Source organism: Mustela putorius, unplaced genomic scaffold (genome assembly GCF_011764305.1).
Source record: "Mustela putorius furo isolate JIRA1106 unplaced genomic scaffold, ASM1176430v1.1 tig00003898_pilon_pilon_pilon, whole genome shotgun sequence".
Taxonomy (NCBI): domain Eukaryota; kingdom Metazoa; phylum Chordata; class Mammalia; order Carnivora; family Mustelidae; genus Mustela; species Mustela putorius.
In genome coordinates, this window is record NW_025422047.1 from 1,796,048 (window position 1) to 1,821,224 (window position 25,177).

Sequence of the window (25,177 nt, forward strand, 5' to 3'; positions counted from 1 at the left end):
TCTGTGTCTGGTCGTGAATGGAATGCACTTGGCCTTGTGTTGTCGTCCTGCTGAAAGGAGTCCCGGTGCTGATGTTGGCCCAGAACGTGTGCTTTAACGTGAGAGGGGCTGCCGTGAGATCTGACTGGGGCTGGCCAGCTGGCAGCCAGGCAAGGTCACACAGCACATCAGCCCTGGTGAAATGACCAGAGTGCCGAGGCTGTTCTTCAGCCTGTGGTCATATGGTCATCTTTGTTAAAGCACAAAGACAGATGCACTAACTAGCATTTCCCAAACTCACAAGGAGCTGATGTAGAACCCCAAAAGTGAGCATATTCACTTAAGGAAAAGAATTTTCCTTCGCCGCGATGAAACTGTTGATCATATCTGTTCATTACTGCATCCGTATCACTTGCCTCTCCTCTCTCTGTGTATTTGTTTATGCTCTTTTCCCCCTTGCTGGGATGACAGCGTAGTCACCTTGATAATGGTTTTGGGTATGTCCGTGCACATATGTAACCCTCCGTAGCTGGATAATCCACTTATTTCCTGGTTCAGCTCTTAAAAAGCGACCTTGTGGGACACCTGGGTGGCTCAGTTGGTTAAACCACTGCCTTCAGATCAGGTCATAATCTCAGGGTCCCGGGATCGAGTCCCGGTATCGAGTCCCGGTATCGGGCTCCTTATCCAGCAGGGAGCCTGCTTCTCTCTCTATCTCTGCCTGCCACTCTGCCTGCTTGTGCTCTCTCTATGACAAATAAATAAATAAAATCTTTAAAAAAAAACAACATTGTCTTCCTCATTTGTAAAGGTGGCCACTCTTCTGTTGTCCACAAGACACTGCCTATGAGCCTATGATGTATATTCAAGAAGTGGGATTCGGAAGCTCTGTACCTCCAGGTCTTACAGAAAGACAGTGTGCTCCTTTATGCCATGTTGCATTTTTTCTAAGAATTTCTCTGATCATTAAGCCTTGCTTACAGCTCTTCGGGCTAACATATCATGTATAAAAGCTGCTCTTTTTTTTTTTTTTTTTTTTTAGTTAATTGGATTTTTAAAAAGTAGACTGAACCTTAGAATAGATGGAATCAGATTGTCATGTGCCCTACTCCAGTACATTTGGGCAAAACTCTCTTCCTTTTCTCCTGACTTCCTGCCTTCCCACCCTCAGGAAACATGGATTGAATGCCAGTTCTATATCAGGCCCCATGACTACCACAACACATAAGATCCAGACTCTAACATTCTCAAGAGTGCGCGGGGTGGTGGGAGACACGTACAAGGCAGCTCAATGGGATGATGAGTCTTAAGATGAGTCTTAAAGATAAAACAGTGGTCATCACACACAGAAGGACAGAAGGCAGGTGAATAGGAGGCCTGCTAGAATACACAGATGACACGTGAATGTGGGTTGTTTCAGGGCACAGGGCTAAAAAGGTAAGTGGTATCCAGACCAGGCAGGGCCCTGAATATCATCATACAAACTTGGGATATTATCCCATGAGTAACAGGGAGACACAATTGAAGAGCGTCGGTGCTATGATCTAATTCCAAATACAGAATGCCTCTCGGGCTGTGGAAGACAGACCTCTAAGGTCTTACGTGCTCTGGGCCAAGCTGGTACCTCCAACTTGGCTGGGTTGCACTTGCTTCCTGTCTCACCACACACTAATCACAGCAGTCCTCCTTGATTCCTTAAAAAGGCCAAGTTTTTTCCTCCTTCTGTGTCTTTGAAGGAGTAGCCTTTTTGAACGAGCAGCATTGCACATTCCCTCTGTTTGAAATGCTTTTCCACCCCACTAGACCGAGCTCCTTTTCCTTGCTCAGTTTTGGCACATAGGGTGCCTAAGAGAGCCTACACTAAGTTAATTCTTTGAATCTGCCCTACACCTAATACCTCACTTGCTCCTTACTTATGTTTCCATTTATACCCATCACCAGAGTATAAGTTCCAAGAGGGAGATTGCTCAGTGATGTGTCCCTAGCACCTTGTACTGTGCCTAGCACCTGGGTGATGGTCCTTGAGTATCTGTTGAGTGGAGAAACAGAAATCATACTGAAGGAGGATCAGTCTGTTAGAAAGGGATTGTGATGATTGAGATAATAAATATGAAGGCCAGAACTAAGGCTGTGTCTATAGAAATATGGGGGAGACCAAAGAAAAGGGCTATTTGGAGAGAGAATTATTCCATTTAGCCACATCAGAGGAAGCAGTGATGGAGAAGAAGTCTTATATGTACCTTGGATTTCTTGCTTCAACAAGAATGTATATAATGAATGGTACCAAAACATAAACTGGAAAGAAAGGAGAAAAAGCATAGGTAGATGATTTGAGCTTGAAATGACTGGAGACATTGAAGCTAATGTGTTCAATGAGCATCTGAAAACTCTAGCCTGATGTGAAGTGGATAGGGCTATGTTGGAGATAGAACATCGCCAAAAAGGTTAACCACTTTTATCTGTTTGTCCCTACCCAAGATGGTGTTGGATATCTTGGAGAAGAAAGCCAAGTCCCTAAACGGACCGAGGTTTGAAGCACTGCATGACTCAGGGCAGGACCTTGGTTGTGGGGGAAAAATGGTTTCAGGAGAACGATCATAACCCCCCCCAGCACCTGTATTTGGTCCAGGAGAAACTCTGAATAACTGATTTACTTCTTGCCGCTTTCCATCTGCTAAACTGGATGACTTGTATTTAAAAGCATTTGGCATCCTTGGACACAGTGACTGCCTACATGATTGCAAATTAGTGTTTTCATTCCACGTTAGTGATTTCCTCTCATTCTTTTCCCAGGGGAGATGGAAAATTGCTGTTGACTGTTCTTGACATAAACCTCTGTATGCCTTGCAACAGACGAGGTGCCAGAAACCTCCTGGCATTCATTTGGAATTTCCCGTACACTCAGAATTTATATTTATAATGTTTAATCTAACATCAAAATAAAACATTTTTTAGCTTAGTTTCTACCAGCCTAGAAACTCAGTTTGGGAGTTCGGTTGCATCAAAGACTATCTTTCTGTTTAGGAATTTCAAATCAAAATGTGAAAGGATGCCAGTGAGTTATGTGCCGGGAGTCTAAAACCCAGATCTGAGAATGCTTACTCGACTTTGCTCCCTTTACCTAATAATTTCTAGAAATTGCTGTCAAGGTTAATGCCGGGTGTCTAAAACAGAATGAATTTTACCAGGCATGTGAAATTCACCATGAATTGTCTAGGATTTTCCTAAGGAACATTCTAGCCTCCTGAAGGCAGGAGGTCTCCAAAGTCTTTATAGGGCACCCCTACCAGTAAAGAGTTTCAGAACATGCTTCTCAAGCTATGTTCTCTGAACCATGTGTGTCATGTAAACGTGTGACAGAACTAATATTCATGTTATAAAACTCATGCCCAAATATGAACTAAAGTGAGATTAATGTTTTTTGCAATGTCTTACTAACTTTAATTTTGATGGCTTTGAGTTTTTATTGGCTAATATCACAAATAGAGTGAAACTCACTATTAACAACAGTGTATCGAAATCTGCATTTCAAATAGTCCCTTGATAAGTTCTCTTATAATTTATGGAGGTCAGTATCTTAGCAAATCCGATTCAACTATCTTTGCTCTTTAACTACTTGCATGGCTGATGGAGAACTTGAACTGGCCATCAAACTGTCTGCTCTGCCATTTTCTTACTGTTGATGGATTATCTTCCAGGGTTTGTCTGCAGGAATCTTTTGAAGGCAACTTTAGTTTATTTTGTCAAGTTTAGTTTAATTAAAACCAGATTTTAGAATCAAAAAACTTCATTTCAGGGGGACCCCCCAAAATCAGAGGATGTTGGAAGCAAAAGAACGAGCGAGGATGCCGTGTAAGGAGTTTACCCAGCAAAGGTGATGTGGGCTCCTTACCTGTGGACCTACTAAATGAAAGTGCTAGGAGCAATCAACTTCCTATATTGAAAAATCTCATTAAAAAAAAAAATCAGTGAATTTTTTTTCACAAAAAAATCAGTAAATGGAAACAGTAGCCCCAATCCTTCCCTGTGCTTCCCACTTTTTGTCTGAAACACCTGAGCGGCAGGGTTCCCACCCACCCCTTTCTAAGCCACTGTACATTCTTTCACCCCCCGGGGCTGAGTCCAGAAAGCACAGGGTGGCAAGTCTTTGTACTTTACCTTCAGGCAACTGGCTGAGACCATCCAATCTGCCTGGAATGTAATTTTGGCTTAAAAGAACCAGAACTAATGGAAGAACAGAAGCAGCTTAACCCGAACTCTTTCTCATTCCACTGCCCTACAGAGAACAGAGGGGCTGGCGGAGGGGAGGTTTTGTGAATTCCCTGGCTGTGCCCTTCTTTGAGGTTTGAACCATGGACAATTTTAATTGCACCTATAAAATGGCACGGTGGGCACCTTGCAGCATAGTACATGCCCAAACTTGGGTGAGAATTGGGAGTTTTGCTTTATACGATTGAGCGATTGGAACAGATTAGATAAGCATCCCTTTCATGACTGTTGTGTCTTCCACCACCCAACAAGCTCCTGCTCACTGCGTCACTCACATTTGCCTCCTGTTTCCATCACAGCCCGAATTAAGGTCCGCACCAACTAACATGCCGCGCAGGCAGGCATCTGGCAATGTAGGGAAGACTGTGCACATGCTCCCTTGGTCATTCTTGTGCTTTGTGGGTCCGGAGGCAACTTTTGTTTGTTTCTTCATGCTCTGTGACTTTTCTTCCCTTTTCAGTCTGTTCTGGCATGTAGTATAAAATTACACTTACTCATATCTTTCCAAGAAAATTTGACTTTATATTACTCTAGAGTTTATTTTCTTTTTATATTTTATATTTTCTTTTTTTAAAGATTTTATTTATGTGACAGAGAGAGAGAGCACTAGGCAGGGGAGCAGCAGACAGGGGGAGAGGGAGAAGCAGACTCCCCACTGATCAGAGAGCCCAATGTGGGACTCAGTGCCAGGACCCCCAGATTATGACCTGAGCAGAAGGCAGATGCCCAACTGGCTGAGCCACCCAGACACCCTATATTTATGTTTTCTTTTAAGACAATGCCTTTTCAGTTTCCACATTTCTATTTTTTAGAAATTCTTCTTGCTGTGATTTTAACTGCAATCATGTTTATTTTTAATAACTGCGAACAACTGGCAAAGATTAAAATTGGGATTGTTTTATTATGCATATTGAGGTAGCATATGAGAATTGAATTATTAGTGATAAATAATGGTGAGGTTATCAGTGTGTATAATATACAAATGAAATTTTTGTAGCATGGGCTATGTATGGTTCCCACGAGGAGGCTGCTGATTAACATAAAAAGCGTGCAATGCCATTTAGAGACAAATGCCAATAGAGGCTGTTGTGTGTAGATGGTTCACTGATTTTTTTGTTTGTTTTTTTAAGAGGGTGAGGATTTTAGAGGGAGTGATCATTCATAGCCTAACACTTATAAAAGAAGTGCAATCAGGGCACCTGGGTGGCTCAGTCGACTGAGTGCCCGACTCTTGGCTTTGGCTCAGGTCATGAGCTCTTGGGTCCTGGGATCGAGCCCTGTGCCTTCTGCTCCTCTCTCAGCGGGGAGTCTACTTGAGATTCTTCCCCTCTGCCCCGCCCCCCACTCACAGGCATGTGCTCATTCTCTCTCTCATAAATAAATAAATCTTAAAAAAAAAAATAGAAGTGCAATCATAGTCCAGTAATTTGATTATGGAGCTCAGCTTGGGAAATCCAGTTGTGGGGCTTCATGCCTTGATTTCATCATCTGTACAACTAGGGACAGCAATAGCACCCCTCTCCTGCAAGTAAATGTAAAACACTTACCCACACAAAAAGTGCCCAGTATATGCGGCAATTAATTAATTAAGTATTCGTCCCCAGTAAGGTCTGCCCGCGAGACCCACCCTCTGGTGTAGTAGACAGATTATTTTAAGCTGCTTTAATAATTGGTGTCCTTAGCATTTCATCTGGGTGGAGCTAGGCTTTGTGCTTACCTCTATCTGCACAGGTGTGCCTGGTGCTAGAGGCGGGGCGGAGTGGGCCCTGTAGTGGGAAGAGAAAGGCATATTGACAGTGGTGAACAGACCTAGTTCCAGAGTTCTCAGGAGGCAGGCTCTCCCCCAACCCACCCTTCTCCCTGCCGGGTCCTCTTCTTTCCATTCATGCCCAGTTTTATCATAAATTGGTCATCCCTCTCTGTGATGGCCCTGTCCTTATGAGGTGAGCCTGTGGGGAGATGTTCCTGCTGTGCCTTTCCTCAGCTCTCCGATTCTACTTCTGCCTCATTCCATGACCTCCCATCCTTGCGTTTTCCTTGGTAGAGGTCAAGATAGTTGCTCTGTGGGAGTGTTAAGGGGTAGGTTACCTGAGAGGTTTTTTTTTTTTTTTTTTTTAAGATTTTATTTATTTTTGAGAGAGAGAACATGAGTGGAGGGCAGAGGGAGAGAGAGAAGCAGTCTCCCCACTGAGCAGGGAGCCCGAGGCGGGACTCGATTCCTGCACCCTGAGTTCATGACCCGAGCTGAAGGCAGATGTTTAACCAACTGAGCCACCCGGGCTCCTTACCAGAGAGTTTTAAAAACCCAAAGCTTTCTTTATTACCGTCCCCATTTCATTATCTTTCCCTTACAAGTTGAATGTTAAGGAAGCCCTAAGAATATCAGTAATTTGGGCATAATAGCCAAGTTTTACACTGGCCATTTGGAAGTTAACATTGTTAAGAAAATAATCTCTACTAATAGAGTCAAATAATCCTATTAATCTTTGCTTTCATGGGCTGAGAATAGATCTAGTCCACTTGCAAACAATTTAATAATTAATTTAACACCCACTTTGTGCAAGATGTTCACGCCAACAACTTAAGGAAGGAAACGCAAGGAGGCATAGACTGGGCTGCAGAGATGGGATTTTTAAAATCAACAACAGCCCGGGGCACCTGGGAGCCTCTGCCTTTGGCTCAGGGCATGATCCCAGGGTCCTGGGATTGAGCCCCAGATCAGGTGCTCTGCTTAGCAGGGAGCCTGCTTCCTCCTCTTTCTCTGCCTGCTCTCTGCCTACTTGTGATCTCTGTCCATCAAATAAGTAAATAAAATCTTTAAAATCAACAACAGCCCAAGCCTAGCAAACCACCCCAGCCCTATCTGTCTGTGGCATCTGCCACACCTCGAACAGTTTGATTGACTTTGGCTAAGCCAACAGACTGAGGAGTGTGCCTTTCCTCCCTCAGTCTTCCACATGTCTCTTGCCCAGCAGTGCTCCTTCAGTCGAAAAGAACAGCTCCTTTAAGTAAATGCTTGTTTTTTACTCAGTAGAAGCCCTTCAGACAGCAAGCACAGTCATTTTTTGTTTATTTGCAAATGGTGCATTTGAAGATAGAAAAGTGTTGAGGGGTAAAAATGGCTGGAGGGCTGAGAGAATTCCTGCCTGTTCTCTCTCCTTGCCTTGGTCTTGTGAAAAGCCGCCTTCGACCCAGAGAGGGAATTTCCCTATCGTGTGAGACCCTGACCCCGTGCCTGTGCCTGAAGCAGGCACGTAATTTTTATGTGCGCCTGTTAATTTCAATCGGGGACACTGATCTGCTTTTTGTCCCTGCTGACGGTTATTATATCTTAATGGGCAAAACACTACTCTAATGATCCTTGCGTATGTAATTCTTGGAGTACAGAGCAGGCACCAGAGGACCACATAAAAATGTTTGCCTCAATTTCCCTGCAAAAAAAGGGGCCCAGAAACCAGACTTGACCAAGTAACAGATTTTTAAAGGTAAAGGAACCCAATAAAATTACCAGCTTTTCACAGCGTGTGTCTATTTCCTTTCGACATATTGTGAGGTGTAGGTGAAATATTCTAACTGAACTGACAGTGTGAGTGGGGAGAACTAAGGAGAAGGGGGAGATAAAAGTAAAAACCACCAGCAATGATTGATAGTGCAGTAGCACTGAGTTGTTGGGGTCTCCCCTTTGTGGATTTGACACCTCACCTTTCTGACACCATCTGCAGGCATGTTAGTATAATGAGCCCTAGACAGAGGGGAACAAAAGCTGGCAGGGCTTGAAACTACAGTATCAGGGCTTCAAGGTGTGCTGTAGAATTGTGTAGGCTAGGATTTGCTCCTCCAACTTACAAGATAAAAGGGGTGTGTGTGGGTGTGTGTGTGTGTGTGAGAGAGAGAGAGAGAGAGAGAGAACAAGAAAGAGTGCATTTTTTTTTTAAGTTTAAAATGGAGGGAGCTACCCCATCCCAGGCAACTCTAAGAATAATTTAATCAAGGACGGATTTCTTCTATATTGTAATCCTCAGTTAAATAATTAAATGGGTTCATGTAAGGCTTATAAGTTTGATGATAAGAGCCTTCAAGAATCAGTTCTCTAAGATACTGGGCCAGTATTAGGGAAACGGAATTATCAGGTATTGATTCCAACCCTATTCGGGAACTTAAACTGTTCTCAGTGAGTAGGAAGCATAATCATGCATACACAAAACAGCTGTCACGGAATCCTAGTACCTCTGCCTTTTTACTTTGTAGACCTTTGGCCAGTAATCTAACCTTCCTTGGCAACTCTGGAGAAGAGAAATAATAGAATTCTAACGATTTCCTTAAGCTCCTGGACTCAACCAGCATATCTCTTCATAATGCTTCTTCCACCTCTGAATTTTATTTTCCTTTTAACTTGTGTTTTTAAGATCCTTACATGGAAGAGGAAAAACCTAAGTGGAATACTTAGTGTTGACCCTAAATTTGTCTAATTCTTCCCCCACCAGAAGGTTTCCTCTCTCCTGTTCCTCCCCCTAGGTCCTTGGGGCAAAATCAACAGGCCTATCCAGCTCTCTGCCTATTTCTGTGGGTGGCCCAAAGCCCTTCCTCCAAATCTAGATGCAAAGCCTCAGGTGGTCTCAACTCCAGCTTCCTCAGCCCCAAGCTGGTTAGTGATACTGCTCTGTAGTGCCCTTTCGTGCCCTGCTCCTCTGTCCCGTGCCTTCCCTCCACAGTATTTGCTACCTCTTGTTCATCGGAATAGCTTCTGAAAACAGTTTTTCCAAATTTCAACGTGTCCTATGGAATAGAACTCTGTTCCATTCCCTCTACTACTCGTAACTGCTCAGTGCCTCCCTGCTGGATACGGAGCACGTTAGAGGCTCCTCCTCAGGGCATTCAGAATTCTCCGGTCTTGCTCCAAAGGAGAATGAAGGCTCTCTTCATGCCAAAAGTGAACTACATGACATCGCCTGCACCTTCCATGAGCCTCTGTCCGCATCTGCTTCTTCCATCTGAAACATCTGACGTCTTTCCAGTTGGTGTTCACTGGCTCTTGGCCCAAATGTACAGATTGTCCTTCCTCAGGAAGAATTTTGCTTGATTAATGGTAATTAATAAGTGGGTGTTTCACGTGTCTGCCTGAAGCAATATAACCGGAATTTTTACTCATAACCTTTCTACCTAAGTAATACTGCTGTTTATTTTTTTTTTCTTTAAGATTTTATTTATTCATTTGACAGACAGAGATCACAAGTAGGCAGAGAGGCAGGCAGAGAGAAGGGAGGAAGCAGGCTCCCTGCTGAGCAGTGAGCGCCATGCGGGACTCGATCCCAGGACCCCAAGATCATGACCTGAGCCGAAGGCAGAGGCTTAACCCACTGAGCCACCCAGGCACCAGTGATACTGCTGTTTAAAACATTACTGGAGGTTAAGAATGAAGGGAAAGCTATTTTCCTTACTCTTTCCTTGAAAGTGAGAAAATTTACTTATGAAGCTGAGTCAGTTTTTGGTATGGACTATCCAGGGCAAGCTGTGCATCTACACCGAGGGTGTGGCTGAGGACTTGATCATACAGCTAGACCGACTAAACCTTGATTTTCTTTTTAAACGAGGAACTAATGGGGGTGAGCAAATGACCCTAATTCAGATACACCCCTCCTATGACAACCTTTTCACCTGTCAAAGACGCCATGCTCTCTTTATCAAGAAACTTTTCTTGATACCCAACAGAAGGACTCCATTTGGGGGGATTCCTGGAGCCTCTATCGCATCCACACACTTTTATCCCTGTTACACCCCAGGGGCTATGCCAGGTGCTGGGGTTGTCAAAATGCAGAGAGACAATCTGTGATTGCAGGGCTTCTGCTGCCCGACAGAGGAGGGAAACTGTTCTGCTACACACCGTAATACAGGTTCTTCTCTAGACTATTTTCCTTGTGTAAAATACACATGCAGGGCCACAGAAGAGGAAAAGAGCGAGGATTTAAGAATCCAAAGGTCAGGGGGTTCCTTCCAGGGCAGGAAGGTTCTCCCCTGGGCTCTGGGGGAGGAGGTATAGGAAAGGAGGAAGCTATGGTTATGTTGCCCCAAGAAGCTGGAGCACCGTAGCTGGGAGAAGGGCAAGTGGTAGGGGATGAGATTGGAAGTGTAGCTTGGGACCAGAAAAGAATGGGCTTAAACATCAGGCCAAAGCGTTTGGACTTTACCTGCTATTTAAAGGAAAGACATAGGAGGTATTGTAAATATCAAAGTAAAATGATTAGATTTTCTAATCCCGTGGATTAGAAAAATAATATTGTTAGTACAACAAATGGTAGATTGGTGGGAAAGATGGAAACTGGAGATGCAGATGAGGTGAACTTTCTGAACGGACCCAAAGGTACCTTGTATTTCTTGTAAGACATTTGGGGCTTTATTTTCTATAATTACAACTCTTTGTGCCTACACCTTGACTATTAATAATGCTTCCTGAAGTTGGGCTTTGAGCAGGGTTTTGTGAAGGACCAAATGGGTTTAACAACAGCGACTCTTATCTGAGACACTCATGAATTCTGGAAAGTTTCATTTATAACACAAACTACTCCATAGTCTGCTTTCTCTAATTCTTTCCAGGTGTTAAAGGAGAGAGGGCATTAGCAAGCATTAAAACACATTGACCATGTGTATATTTAAAAATCATAATGGTCGGGGTGCCTGGGTGGCTCAGTGGTTAAAGCCTCTGCCTTCGGCTCAGGTCATGATCCCAGGGTCCTGGGATCGAGCCTCCTCCTCTCTCTTTCTGCCTGCCTCTCTGCCTACTTGTGGTCTGTCTTTCAAATAAATAAAAATCTTTAAAAAAAAAATCATAATGGTCATCGTTCGTTGGTACCATTTTGACTTCATACCATGCTGTAGGTGCTATACCATGCATACATATTACCTCATTTAATATTTTCGGCACGTGATATTAGACCCATTTTATGGATACGCTGAGGCTCGGGCACTTGAACTTGCCAGGATCACATAATGAGTGACAGTCATCCTGGTCTTTTTCTGTACCTTGAGCTTGTTCCTTCATCAGACAAAGAAACTTCCTTTTGCAGTTACCTCTCCCTGGAAAGTTCTTCTCCCAGACATTTACAGAACTGACCTCTTCAGCTCTTAGCTTAAATGTTGCCTCCTCAAAGAAGCCTTCATCAACCATCCTATCTAATGCTGCTCGTTTCTCTACTTCCTTCACAGCATTTTGTTACCTGAAATCATTTACTTGTTTCTTTCCTGTCCCCTGGGCTTGAGTCTAAATTTCGTGAGATCAAGTGTTTTGAACCTCTCACACAAGTTTGATTTATATAATCACAGCATTTTAGAACAGTTTCTAGAACTTAATACACATTCAGCAAATATTTAGTCAAGGGCTGGGTGAATGAATAAATAAATGTCCCCAGAGCCCACACTTGTTCTCCAGTCCCATCCTCTAGATGTTTCCTTGTGACTGCCTAGCACACTGGAGAAGAACTGGCTGACCATACAACCTGTCAAACTATGTATCTGGGACCCAGACTGATTAGCTTTTAAAAGCCAAATATTTACTCACCAAAAACACAACCCACAGGTCACTCTCTTTCTCATCAGTTAATATCACTCGGTGGCATCCAAGCTTACAGCTCATATGGAGTATCTACAACTTAGGGTTAGTTCAGAAGACAACTTGTCTGAGTAACTGTTTGTAGAGCTTTACCTTTTCTTACTGCATTCCTCTTGGCAATTTTTTGTAGGAGAATATTGGAATTCACAGAAATGCGGCATTGGTCCTGGCAATTTTTTTTTAAACAGCACCAGCCATGTAGAAATTCACGATCTTTCTAATAAATTTGTGAATTCTTATGATCTCCACACACAAAATAACCGTCCTCAGAGGGCAAATTCTCTCATTCTTCCCTCCAACTACATTTTTCTTTTGTGATTTCAGATTGGGCTTTTTAGAAGTGTGATTTTTGCTTTGTCTTAGTGGCATCTGAGCCGGCTTTGTCACTAGCGTGTTAACCTCTTCTTTCCCCACTCTCCCATATCTGAGAATAGCTTGCTAAATTAACCCTAAGTTAGGGTGGCCCACGGAGGAATTTTAAGTACATTTCTCGGTGTTCTGTGAAGTTACGTGATCTTAGCTCAGTTAATTAACTTTGTTAAAATTGTATGTGGGGGGTTGTATGATTCAGCCACAGAAGGCACAAAACAAATTGAAAGGGACCTGCCCTTTACCTTGATCCTTACCTTCTCCAAAAACCATGGTGTAAGGCCAATGAACAGAATAATGGTTGACGAGCAAAATTTTAAGGCATTCTAAATATCACTGGTTGGTTTAATAAAATTAATTAGCCTGCCACGGAGAAAATTTACTAGCGTGCTGGTTAATTTCACAATGTAAAGTCAGAGAAGGGAGGTAGGGTTGAGAGAACAAACCTTATTAGTTTTGAATAATTATTTAAAGATGTGGAGCTGCCTATTTCAAACACTTTGATTGCCAAATCCATTAGGGCTTTACAGTCTCAATGTTTGTATCCCAGTATATATGGGAAGGAATCTCCCTAGGTGAAATCATAATCATATTAATGAACAGCTAAATGACCTAAAGATACCGAACAACGAGTAGAATCCTAATAAAACCATGAGCATGAGAACTTGCCTTAAGACTAACTCAAGGGAGGTTTCCATAATCTTAATTTGCCATTGATGCAATTATTGCCTTTTCTTGTCTTTTTAATCCAAACAAGATGTTTGCAGTGGCCATGGAAAGGTGCCTAAAATCACATGCCTGAATTCGTTTAATTTGCCAACGTTGTCTTTTTTCTCTCTTCCTGGTAATGGGCAAGAGTCAGTTCTGGTGCATTAGGTACTAAATCTCCTCAATTACTAGCCGGGAAGAAAGATTTAAAATTGTGCTTCAAACCTACAAACTGATTTAGTTTTAAAGCACCAACCCTTCTCTTGTGGAGCCTAAATTGAACTGCAGAGAGGATCCAGAAGTTGAGGAGTTAAACCAGGCACGGCCAAGGCTCAGGCCAGTGATAGGAACCGTTTTGGTTTCTTTCATCAGATCCCTCCTGGTGCAAAAGGAAAGAGAGAGAGAAAGAAAGAGAGAGAGAGAGAGAGAGGAAGAAAGAAAGGGAGGAAGAAGAGAAAGAAAGAAAGGGAGGGAGCAAGGAAGAAAGGAAAGAAAAACACAACTTATATAAGGAAGCACAGTGCTCTGCTGCCTGGAAGCTAGACGTGGAGTGTGGCTAGCTCATTAGTGTGGGGGAGTATAATCAAACCTCTTCTCTCCCCCCCCCCTCTTTCTTTTTGGGTCCTTGGCAGCCATTTTCAATGTGGATGACTCTGTGGTTGATCTGGAGACCTTGGCAGCTTTATATGAAAATGTGAGTATCAAAGACATACAGAGGCAGAGTTTTCAGATTTTCATGTCTTCAATAATGAATAAAAATGTTAAGGTCTAAAAAATGGTTATATGTGACTCCTTCTACCCTCCTGCCCTTCCCCGTCCCCAGATCACTAAACCATCTATGCTCTTTGGCCGTGAGGATTTTAACATAGCAAGGGAGAAATTCAGGCATAGTTTCTATAAATGTACACTCAAACAAGAACAGACGTGAGCAAAGCACTGGGTTCCGACCCCACTGTGGTATCTGGGTTAGCAGCTCTCTTGCACACCTGCGTGGGGGGTGGTTCAAGGTGGAGACCCCTTCTAGGCCATGGAACCCAGCCCTGGAGTGAGCGAAGCTAAGCTACCGGCTTACTGTTGGGGCACACCACTGTCTTCCTCTGAGGAATGGGAATACTAATACCACCTTGGATGACTCCTTTTGGATCAGATGAGCTAATGACACTGAATGTGGGAAGTAGTAGAAGATGGTGGGTGTGTGCTTTGCGTTCAGAGTCAGACAATTTTAGATTTGAGGTTCCACTCTGTTATTGACTCTGAGTAACGTTGGAACCAATTCAGTTCCTTCAGCCTGTTTGATCATCAGTACAATGGGCATGATAAAGGGCTCTATCTGATTTTGTATTAAAACAGAATTTGATATAGGTAACAATAACAATATGTTTGAAAATACACAGCACTGGACACATATGTGCTCTTTAAATTTAGGATATATGTGGAATAACCAGCAGAATTGGGAGGCTTTCTTGAGAGGAACACACAGGAGAGTTAGAATTCCCATGGTCGTTAACATTTCTGATTCGTTGACTCTGCTAGAATTTGAAAAGAGTGAACCAGATTCTCTTTATTGAAGTAATGATATTTCCCCGGGAAGCTGCCTGGAGCTCTATAGTATTTTCCAGTCACCAAGTTTAAAAAAAGATTCATTTCAATGTTATGTCTCCTGGGACCTTATGTCCCTTATAGAAAATTCCCAGAGGGCAGTAATTCAACCTGCGATTGCCAGTTCCCTAAACATTTTCACATCCTTTATATCTATCAGGAGCTGTTTAGTACAACTGGATGGGAACTTCTCACGTCCCATCAGCAGGGCTTTTGTTAATAGGAAGGTGAAACAAATACCAGGCTACTGGGAGCTAATAGTGCATTTGTGGTATACCTGGGGGGCAACATGGTGTTATGGGGGAAAGAGAGACTCTGAGTCAGGCCCTTTATCCAGTACATGGTCTGAGCCTTGGTAGAATTATATGAAAAACAAAGATACAGTAATTGGTATTAAAGGACTCTGTAAAAGGCAGAGTGCCTTCTAGATGCTTCTTGCTGCTGCCATGAGCTCAGGACTGGGCACGTGGGCAGTACTCATTAGCTCACAGCAGAGGAGAGCTGCCTGAAGTGGATCGCTGGATAAATTGAGAAAATAACGTAACTAAATGCCAAAAGGAGCAGCTGAGATGAGTGTTAACAAAATTCAGAGAAAGAGAAGGTGGAGACTAGAAATGAAAAAGTCAGGAGCATACGTAAGTTGGGAGGGCTGTTCTAAGGGTCAGGAAACAAATGCTGAGGACAACTGACTGCTAACCTGCTTACAGGGGAAGAGAGAGGGGATTCAGTGGCAATCCAGCATCCTGGCTTCCAGGACACCCTGCGGTCTCCTGGTATGGCCGTTGGCTTTGACCAGTGATTCTCTGGTGGTAGCATGCGTCAGAATCCCCTGGGGGTCCTCCTCCCCACCACCACCGCCCCCCCCCCCCAGCTTCTTAGGACCCGGAGAGAGCCAATCATTTGCATTTCTAACTAGAAGCAGAACTAGATGCCAATGCTGCTGGTCCAGAGACCACACTTGGTCTCATTAGACTGCTTTAGACTGCTAAATTGTTCATTTTTTCTGTGCTTTGTTTGATTCCTCCTTCAACCCAGAGAGCCCAAGAGGATGAACTGGTTAAAATAAGGAAGTACTACGAGACATCCAAAGAAGAAGAACTGAAGCTGCTGGACAAGCCTGAGCAGTAAGGACGCTTGAACTCTTTGCTGTTAAGCCCAAAGGACAAGTGCGATCTCTGTCCCCCTGCCTCCCCACTCAGAGTAATTGCACCTACACCGTGCAGTGAGCAGAGTCATAGGGCCGTCATCCCCGTGACCCACTTCATGCAGCAGAATGACCTGACTGCCGGGAAACGCAGCCGGGGGATTTGTGCTGCTGGATCTAAGATGTCTCAACCCCTCTCCCCACCCCTCATGGTTCCCCTTTCTTGTTCTAGCAGCTTGTTAATTCCTCCTAGACTAAACATTCTGGCCAAAAGGGTAGCTGAGGAAGGAAGAAGGCATTGCTCTGTTTAAGGTTCTGTGGATGTAGTTAAAAAAAGATGATGGCAGACTCACAGAATCCAAGTTGATTTTCCTAAATGCTGTATCCAGTAAACACGGCCTGAACGTGCCAGCTTTCCCTCACATCCCTCCACCTGCTCTGCCCAATGGACAGGGGACCTTTTCCTACTCTTGGCATCTGCTCGTTTTTCTCTCTATTCACCATCTAGTGTTGTTTGCTCTCCAGTTGGGGCTGTTAAGCCACAGCCTTTGAAAGCCTAGACCTCTGATAAGGAATGGAGTGGCTCTTGCCTTGGCTGGGCTCTTGGGGTCTGCACACCACAGATAAGTATATGGGACTCTGAGTTCCTGGACCCCACCTACCTTTTCATGGCACAAGATTGAGGATGTAGAATGGGTCCAGAGTGGACAGAAGAATCCTTTGCCTGTCACCCCCTTGAATGCTTCATTAGTGTCCAATTCAGGCCACTCCCCTCAGCCTGGAGATGAGGCAGGGGATAGAAAACACAGCAGAAGCTAAGCAATAATGTTTAGGGCAACAAGTGAGCCCTAGAGACATCTAAGTTTCTGTGGCTCATATTAACCCTTCCATGGCTTGCCCTTGGGTCCACTAGAATGCCCCACAGCCCTTGGATTGCCTGGAGAAAATGACTAGGTGGGGGATTTCTAGGTTTACTCGGTTACTGGCAAGCCTCTGGGATCATTTTGGGAATCTTCGATGAATTGTTCTCACACGGAAGAGAGGCCAGTCTCTACCCCACTCTCTGGCCACTCTAGAAGCCACTCTCTACCCCACCCCCACCCTGCCTCAAGTTAGTTCATGAAGCCTAAAAATATTGGGAATCAGCGCAAAGGGTGTTCTGCTGCCATTCTGGCCCATCACTTTGAGCTACACTCCCTACCAACTCCTGCCCCTGACCAATCCTGTGGTCCACTCCCAGGTCCTGTTTCCTAATAATAAATTAATTCCCACTAAGGTGCTAACGATGGAACGTGAAGTGACTCATAATGGGATACTTAGACACTGACAAGGCCATGAGGAATATTTGAAGACTTAGTCAGCATGGGTTGCTATAACAAAGTACCCTAAGCTGGGTGACTTAGAAACAACAGAAATTTATTTCTTGTAGTTCTGCAGTTCGGAAGTCTGAGATTCGGGTGCCATTCCAGTTGGTTTTTGGTGAGAACCCTCTTCCAGACAGACTGCCAACTTTTCTCAGTGTCCTCCCATGACAGAAAGCAAAGAGAAGGAAGCAAGCTCTGGTGTCTCTTCTCCTAAGGTTACTAATTTCACCCATGAGGGCTCAACGCTCATGACTTAAGTGCCTCCCAAAGGCCCTGTCTCCTTAAACCATCACATTGAGGGTTAAGATATCAACATATAAATTTGGGGGGGAACATAAACACTCAGCCCTTAACAGGGCCAATAGGACATATCAAGCATTTGGGCAGCACCAACTGTGTCACACTGAGCAGTGATCTCTCAGCCTAGAGTTCCCATACTTTTCACGTAAAGCATCATAGAGTATTTTAGGCTTTGTTGGAAGTACTTAAACCATAGACAATATGTAAACAAATGGGCATGACTCTATCAGTAGAATTTTATTTAGGGACACTGAAATTTGAATGTTACATTATTTGTGTAGAAGTCAAAAAAATGTTATCTTTATCTCGATTCTTTTTCATCCAGTTTAAAAATATAAAAGCCATTCTTGTTGGTGGGCCATACAAAAACAAGTGATAAACTGAATTTGGCCCATGGGCTATACTTTGCCAACTCCTGCTCCATGCTCTGGGAGGAGCTGACCCAGAGAAGAGTGGGTTTCTGCTAAGGGAAGGGTTCCCCTTTTCCTTTCCTTTCCCTCCCCTTCCTACTGTCTTTCTAGCATTATTTTTGGAGATTAATTGCCAGGGCACAGAATAGCAGTGGCAGGTAATTAACAGATAAATTTACAAATCCTGCTTTCTCTGCTGATGATCTGGATAAGAGAGCATCTTCCAAGTTTGTACATGGTCATGGCAGCGGCTCCCCAGAGATGCTAAGCTAAGATGATGTGCTCAGGCTCAGTTGCACAGAGGTCGGGGCTTCAAGCCTGAGTGAATTTCACCCTCGCTCTTGACCTCCTGCATCGGGCGGCATTTGTTTGATGTTAGCTAGAGTCCAATTTCCTGGCAACTTGCTTGCCATCAGCTCCAAGTTAGTTGACTATAAGCATGTTTTACATACTGGAAAATATGAATCATTTATAGTTTCAACACTGCGATTGCCTAAGATCCCTGTGATGCCCAGTCCTATAAATCATAGCATGGAGAGGGTGGTCTCCTCACTCACCTCATCGGCTCTCTTGCAGCCCAGTGCCAGACTGAGAATGCCATTTCCCATAGAAGGGTCACCTGCTCGGGCCTGAGCTGTCTGAGAGCCACCCCTTCCAAGGATAGCCCTCAACTGTTGGCATTCTGCCTTGGGATGGTGGTAAGGGGAGGGAAGGAGAGACTCTATCGGGTTTGATTAGGCCAAGCACCTGTTTTCTGTGGCCAGGAAGGAGGACACCAGGTCCGGCCTACTGGGATGCTCTGCTAGGGTCCCCGGTTACCTCACGAAGCAAACAGGAAGCGACTTGGTATACTGTTAGTGTACTCCTTGTGGAAGAACAGAATACATGATGCTGGGTGCCCAGCCCTTGTTCACACACACCTGAGATGGTACCATGTGGGGGTCTAGGGGATGATAACCTAAATGTGAGTCCCTTAAAACAATGGGACATGTTGCCTCATTCCACCTGTCAGCTGAGTCTGGCGCCGCAGACGGGGAACCCGTGCAATGTCATGGGCCGAGCCTGTCTCCTAAAGACAGACTGGAGGGGCAGCCCTTCCTGGGAAAGTATGCCTACCCTGGGGAAGAATGGGAAGATCCCCAATCTGTGGCTTCTTTGAGCTTGTTTGGTCCTCTTTGTAACTGGCCTTAGGATATAAAGTTAGACCAGTCCAAAAGGAAATCAACCTCTACGTTTTCCTAAGTATCAAGGCCCCATGTCCAAGACCCATACTTGGGGCTTTGTGCTAGCGTTCTTATCCCTGCTCTTATGGGGAGAGTAGAAATCGCAGCTGAGGGGATCAGATACTTACCAGACACTCCGAGCCTTTGGGGCTCCTTTATACTTTAGGTACTCTTCTAGATAAACAGGAAAGGAGCTATGGTACCTTCCCTCAAGCCTTTGCTTGGCTGTTTTGGGATGGAAAGTAACAAAAAATCATAGTTTTTCTAAATGTGTGTCTCCAGTAAATCTTATCTTCACATCCTACCAGATGTCCAAGCCCCAAACCCGCAAGTCTTCCTGGACAGTTCTCAGCATTCCTCGGGGTCGGTCAGTTACTCTGGTTCTTGCCGCCGGAATAGCTCTCTCATGCCCTAGCCCCTCTGCACTCACCCCTGGCCTGCCCTCTTAGAACACCACAGCTGCGGTCTAGACGGTCTTCAGCCTCAACTCCACTGCCCCCTCCCACTAACGAGCCAAGCCACTGCTGTGCCGCTTTTTAAAACTAAAGGCCCAAAGTATCACTTACTTCTCTGTTCAGAACCCTTTGTTCATTCGGGAAAAGTTGAAACTCTTGATTTTAGAACACAAAGCCCCATTTTAGCATCTGAGTTCTAGTTGTCTTGCCCCCAAAACACCATTCATCCCGTCTGGGCCCCCCACAACTGTTGCTCCCGTGTGTCCCGCACCAGCACCCAAGGGCTCCAGGGAACCTTAGCTGACATGGTCCGTCCCGGGCTCTGACTTGGAAGCCCTGCAGATGGCTTTCATAGGCCCCATCAGTGATGATCCTTACCACACTCTGTGGTAATCTGTGACTTATTTTTCAGGATATCAAGAAGGAATGGTGTGTAAGTTAAATTCTGTTCTCAGGTCTTAGCATGGTGCCTGACACACCACAGAAGCTTAATGCATGTCTACAGGACTGACTAACATTCTTGGGGACTGACTGCCTGGTATGAATTTCTGGTGACACATTCCCTACATCTTTATCCAGAAAGTAGTGTAAAATTCTGGAACTTGCCTTCCTCCTCTAGCTCTGGGTATGTGTTTCAGACCCTTCTTCCTGCACAGACCTCTGGATCTTTAAGGGTCTTTGAGAAACCTCTTAGTCCAATTCCTAATCCCAGTAAAGCTTGATCCCAGAGAACCATGTGGTTCTTTTTGACTCTTTCCTGGGTACCATTAAGTTGGTGAGACCATGGCCACGTCTTCTTATATGGGCCCTACACCTCCTTTTCTTGAGACTAGTTTTAAGTCATCGTTCATCCAGCATTTCATCTTTTTCACCTATGTCCTTGCTGGTGAACTGAGGCGTCGATCTGCGTCTTCTCTCACACTGTGGTCTCCATAAACGCTTCACTCACTGTGTTTATTTAAACTACAAAGTGCACATACTCTGCAGATCTCGGTCCTACTTGGGGAAGAGTGTCTGGCAGTCACTGTTGGAAGAGGAGAAAGGCAGGTCGTGACCCCTGAGGTAGCTCTTAGCATTACCTGAATAAATACAGCTTCCTACCACACCCCTCAGAACCCAATGCCGCCAGTCCCACAAGATTTCACTACTTACATTTATGAAACCTGGTGATACCCCTGATTTTTTTTTAAAAGATTTTATTTATTTATTTGACAGACAGAGATCACAAGTAGGCAGAGAGGCAGGCAGAGAGAGAGGAGGGAGCAGGCTTGATCATGTGGGGCTTGATCCCAGGACCCTGGGATCATGACCTGAGCCAAAGGCAGAGGCTTTAACTCACTGAGCCACCCAGGCACCCCATATACCCCTGATTTTGATCACAAACGAATGAGTGGTTTAATACTAATCTGAAAGAAGCATTTTACATATAAGGTATAATTTTTAATCCTGTCCTTACTCATAATTCTTTGGGTTTCCATATTTTTATCCCATCACATGGTTTTCATAATAATCAGAGTTACAGAACTTTGAAGCAAAGTTTTATGGGCGTTCCTTGCTTTACCTTAGTGTCATGAGAAAAAAAAAAAAAGAAGAAGAAGAAGAAGAAGAATGGGGCACCTGGCTGGCTCAGTCATTAAAGCAGGTGACTGTTGATCTCAGGTTCTTGAGTTCAAGCCCCACATTGGACACAGTGCTTAATTTTTAAAAAGGTGGCATTGGGGGGTTGTGGAGAGGAAAGAAAAGAAAAAAGATTATGACCTGGATCCTGGATGTAAGATAAGTTTTTTTTTTTTAAAACAGCTGATAATTAGAATCTTACTAAAACCCAAGTCTCCCTTAAAAAAAGCAAAGTAAAAGAGGCACAGAGTATAAGCTAAGGAAATCCTTTGGGTCTGGAAAGAAGAAGGGGGAAGCTTTCCTCCTATGGAAAACATTCTTGGTGAGAGATTGCAAAATGTCAAAGTAATGACGTTATGCGTTGACCAAGACTTTCAGAAATATCAGGTAATCATCATTTCAGCCCCAGAATGAATTTAATAGCTGTTAGTGGATTCTCTCCTTCCCTGAATTCATGCCCAACTCTTTCCACCGTTTTAGTGTGTTTTAGTTTATGCCCCCTCTTCTGGAGGTTGGCCTGGAGAGCATGTAGCTCTTCCAACTTAATTTTGCAAAGGGCACCAGTGCCCAGCTGCTCAGACAGTGAGCTTCTGTGTGTAGATTAGTACTCACCTTTAGCTTTAAAAAATCTGTCTTACCATAGTTTTTAAGATTGATGTCCACTTCATGAGTACCTGCTTTGTTCCACGTACCAAGCTGTGAACTCTGTCTGCCTAGGTAAGCTGATGTGGGAAAGTAAACAAATTATCTGTAGAATAGTGCCTCTATAGACCATTATCTAATCCAGTGTGCAAGAAATAGTTGCCTCTCATTTCAGGTAGAGACATTTTGTCATTTTTCTACAGACTTTCGCCTTCAGCCTTCACTTGAATTTGCCTGTGCAAAATAGACTCTTAGAGAATGCTGCATGATAAAGGGCATTCATTATGTGTTTTCATACGCTAAAAAGTAATGCTTTTTATTTTAATCTCCTATTTGCACAGCAGGAGATAACTCCTTGTGGTTCCATATTACTGCACTTCCTGCTCCTAAAGTAATTTATACACCATACATTTATACACCATCCTAGAAACCGATCTGAGAAATGGCTCCATTGTCAATAATAGAACGCATACCTACTTGGAGTTCCTCAAGTGTGCCTCTTGGATACATTTTATAATTGTTAAATTGTTATCGTAAAATAAGGAATCTTTTTCAGCTATGGTGGATGTTTTTCAGCTCTTTTTTTTTTTTTCTTTGTATAAGCAGCTAGATGATTCATTGTTCATTTCTGCAGATTTTTACATGAGTTAGCCCAGATCCCAAATTTTGCTGAACGGGCCCAGTGCATAATCTTCAGATCTGTCTTTTCGGAGAGTATCACCTCCTTGCACCGAAAGGTAGAGATCGTCACAAGAGCTTCTAAGGTATGTTTGCTGTCTAATTTAAAAGGCTAGCTGTGCCCTAATTGAGGGTAAAGGAGGAAGTAGGGAGTGGGAGGATCAACTAGACCCTTTGTAGAAAACCTTTGGACTTAAGATCCTGTTTTTTTAAGTATAGCTGTGGTGATTATCATTAAGTGTGAGTATGTGTGTGAGTGCAGGTGAATGAGTGGGGAAGAGAGAGAGAAAGTCAGATGCAGGCTGATGGGGAGAAGGAGGAAAAAAATGACACTTCTACAGATGTCTTCTTAGATATTCCGGACACTTTCTATAGTACATACTGGCCACTTAACACCAACCCAGCTAGTGTAGTTTATCTGCTGCTCAACCGGCTGGGTTGCAAGAAATGTTGTGTTAGACCCATGCACCTGATCATCTGAAAGGTATCTACAGAGTGAAATAAAGATTCTAGAGACTTGATAAGTGAAACAAATGATTACGATAATGGGTGGCAGGCAAGTACATTTTTGTTGGCTTTACCACACTGGCATTCCTTGTAAATTCTAATACCTGTTTTTTCTCACAGTGACCCATGTCCTTAAGAATGTGGTGATCCTCTCTACATACTGTAGTATTTAATTCTTACCTGAAACCATGATTCTTTTCCTTCCAAAATATAAAAGATTTCAATAAAGAAAGTATAAATACTTCCCAGGTATAATGTACACCCTCTAATAACACCCTAAAAGGTCTGAAGAGAGGTTGGCCTAGAGCTGCATTTGCCTTTTCTTCTTTACCCTAAAATAAAAGAAAATAAAGTCAACTCAGACTCTAGAGAAGTATCAATTTTAAAAATTTGCACTTTGAGAGAAAAAACAGGAAAGTAAATGGGATAAGGAGGTGAAGAAAACCCTAAGCAGATTTAAATTGTCAAAAGTAATAGACATATCAACAAATACTTAATAAACATAACCTGTGGCCTTGAAATACATTATCATAGTTCACCTCCGAGGAGTATACCCAAGGATAAAGAAAATAAACTTGCTTTTAAACCTATCCTACATTTAACTGTACTGTTTATATAGATACATTGTCCAAAAACATGTCCTCAAATGATATTAAACTAACCCTTTCTGCTTAGAAGTCACCAGATGTAAAGTCTGACTATAGCAACTCTTTCTGAAATACACAAATATTTTAAAATAAATATTTGGAAAATGAAACCGGCTGAAGTAAAAATACAAATACTCATATTTAATCCACAATATTAAGACAGGCACAGTTCATAATTCATTGAAAGGCTAGAAAATGATGACTGATTAGTGTATTTTTTTCAGACTCTTAAATGTCTTAATAAAGTGTATTTTCCATTTCACCAGCTGCCAAGGCAGTTGGCACCATGCCAGCAAACAGCCTGATGGGTGCTCAGTAAATATTTGTTGTTGAATGAACATAGGCGCCTTTGAAGTTCAACTCCCTAATAATTGGTGTTTGCCATCACAGGGCTTGCTGCACATGAAGAGTGTGAAGGATATTTTAGCTCTCATTCTGGCTTTTGGAAATTATATGAATGGAGGAAATAGGACTCGGGGACAAGCAGATGGATATAGCTTAGAAATTCTACCCAAACTCAAGGACGTCAAAAGTCGGGTATTTATTTTTCATAGCTAGATTCCATGATTTGCCATTTTGTTCCTTCTCTACCTGTAATTTAAAAAAAAAAAATTCTTGGTTGCTCCATTCATCTCCTTTCTCGCTCTAACAATACATGTTTTTTTCTTTGCTTTCTTTTGACTCTTGACTAGAGAGAGGTTTTTCATGTTTGATCTTATTGAGATGACAAAATCCCCAATATTGGTTTGCACTAAAAGAACACAATTGCATGTTGAACTGTAATGAGCAAAGAAAACAGATAGCACAGCAGTAGCAGTCAGAGCACAAGTCTTGAATTTGTTTGAATTTAGGGTTGGCTACTTGTAATTTACTCATTCTTGAGTCAGGCGCAATGTTGCATCACCAGTAGACCTGAGCATTTGAGTTATTCTTTTGCCCGCAACAATTGGGCTGGGGGTCTACTGTCAAACTCTCTGAGCCTGATTATCATTTGGCTCCACACCCCTGCAGAGCTCCCTCTTTAGAAACAACCAGCCCATATCTGGGAGTCCCAGGGGGAGCAGGGGGAGTGAAGGGAGGGGAAACACACAGGCAAATTAGAATTAGACCCATGTGAACAAGACACAAAGGCTGCCTTGTGGGAGGGCCTGCTTGCCCCTGGCCTCCTAGGGTCATAAAGTGGCATGGCGTTCCTTTTAAGCTGTCCTGATTGTTTTTCACGCCATTAAGAACACACATTTTTTTGAAAAGTGGGAAGGGAGGGATGGTTTTCTGTTCTAGTCCCCGGTTCCCTTTGGCGCTCCCCCACGCCCTCCTGTCTTGGCTTTCTGCCAGAAAATAATGGGACAGTGTGTGTATTTGTTTGTTTGTTTTAGCCATTATCTCAGAGGTCTTGTGGATTATCTGTTTGGGGTTTTCTTTCCCCACAAAGAATCGTGGAGTGTCATTTCTTTGTATAGATGCCATTAAAAAAAAAGAAAGAAAGAAAGAAAGAAAATGATGGGACAAAGAGAGGAGAAAGGAAGACCGTGCCAGTCACAAACAGAAATCAGGACCGGGTATCACAGATTAAAAGTATTAGGGTCACAAACTGAGATTTCGGTCCTCAACTATATACTATGGCAGTCTCATGTGAATGATTTTCATTTAAGCTTCTCTTTTA

The 25,177-nt window shown here is 43.4% G+C and overlaps 1 protein-coding gene across 1 annotated transcript in view; it reads left to right on the forward strand.

Annotated features, from left to right (window-relative positions):
• FMN1 (formin 1) overlaps positions 1-25,177 on the forward strand; it is a 414,557-nt gene that overhangs the window by 265,284 nt on the left and 124,096 nt on the right. Inside the window, 4 exon segments of the mRNA XM_004751031.3 lie at positions 13,561-13,622; positions 15,563-15,651; positions 22,317-22,446; positions 23,905-24,051. Of these exon segments, the coding sequence (XP_004751088.2) occupies positions 13,561-13,622; positions 15,563-15,651; positions 22,317-22,446; positions 23,905-24,051 (428 nt within the window).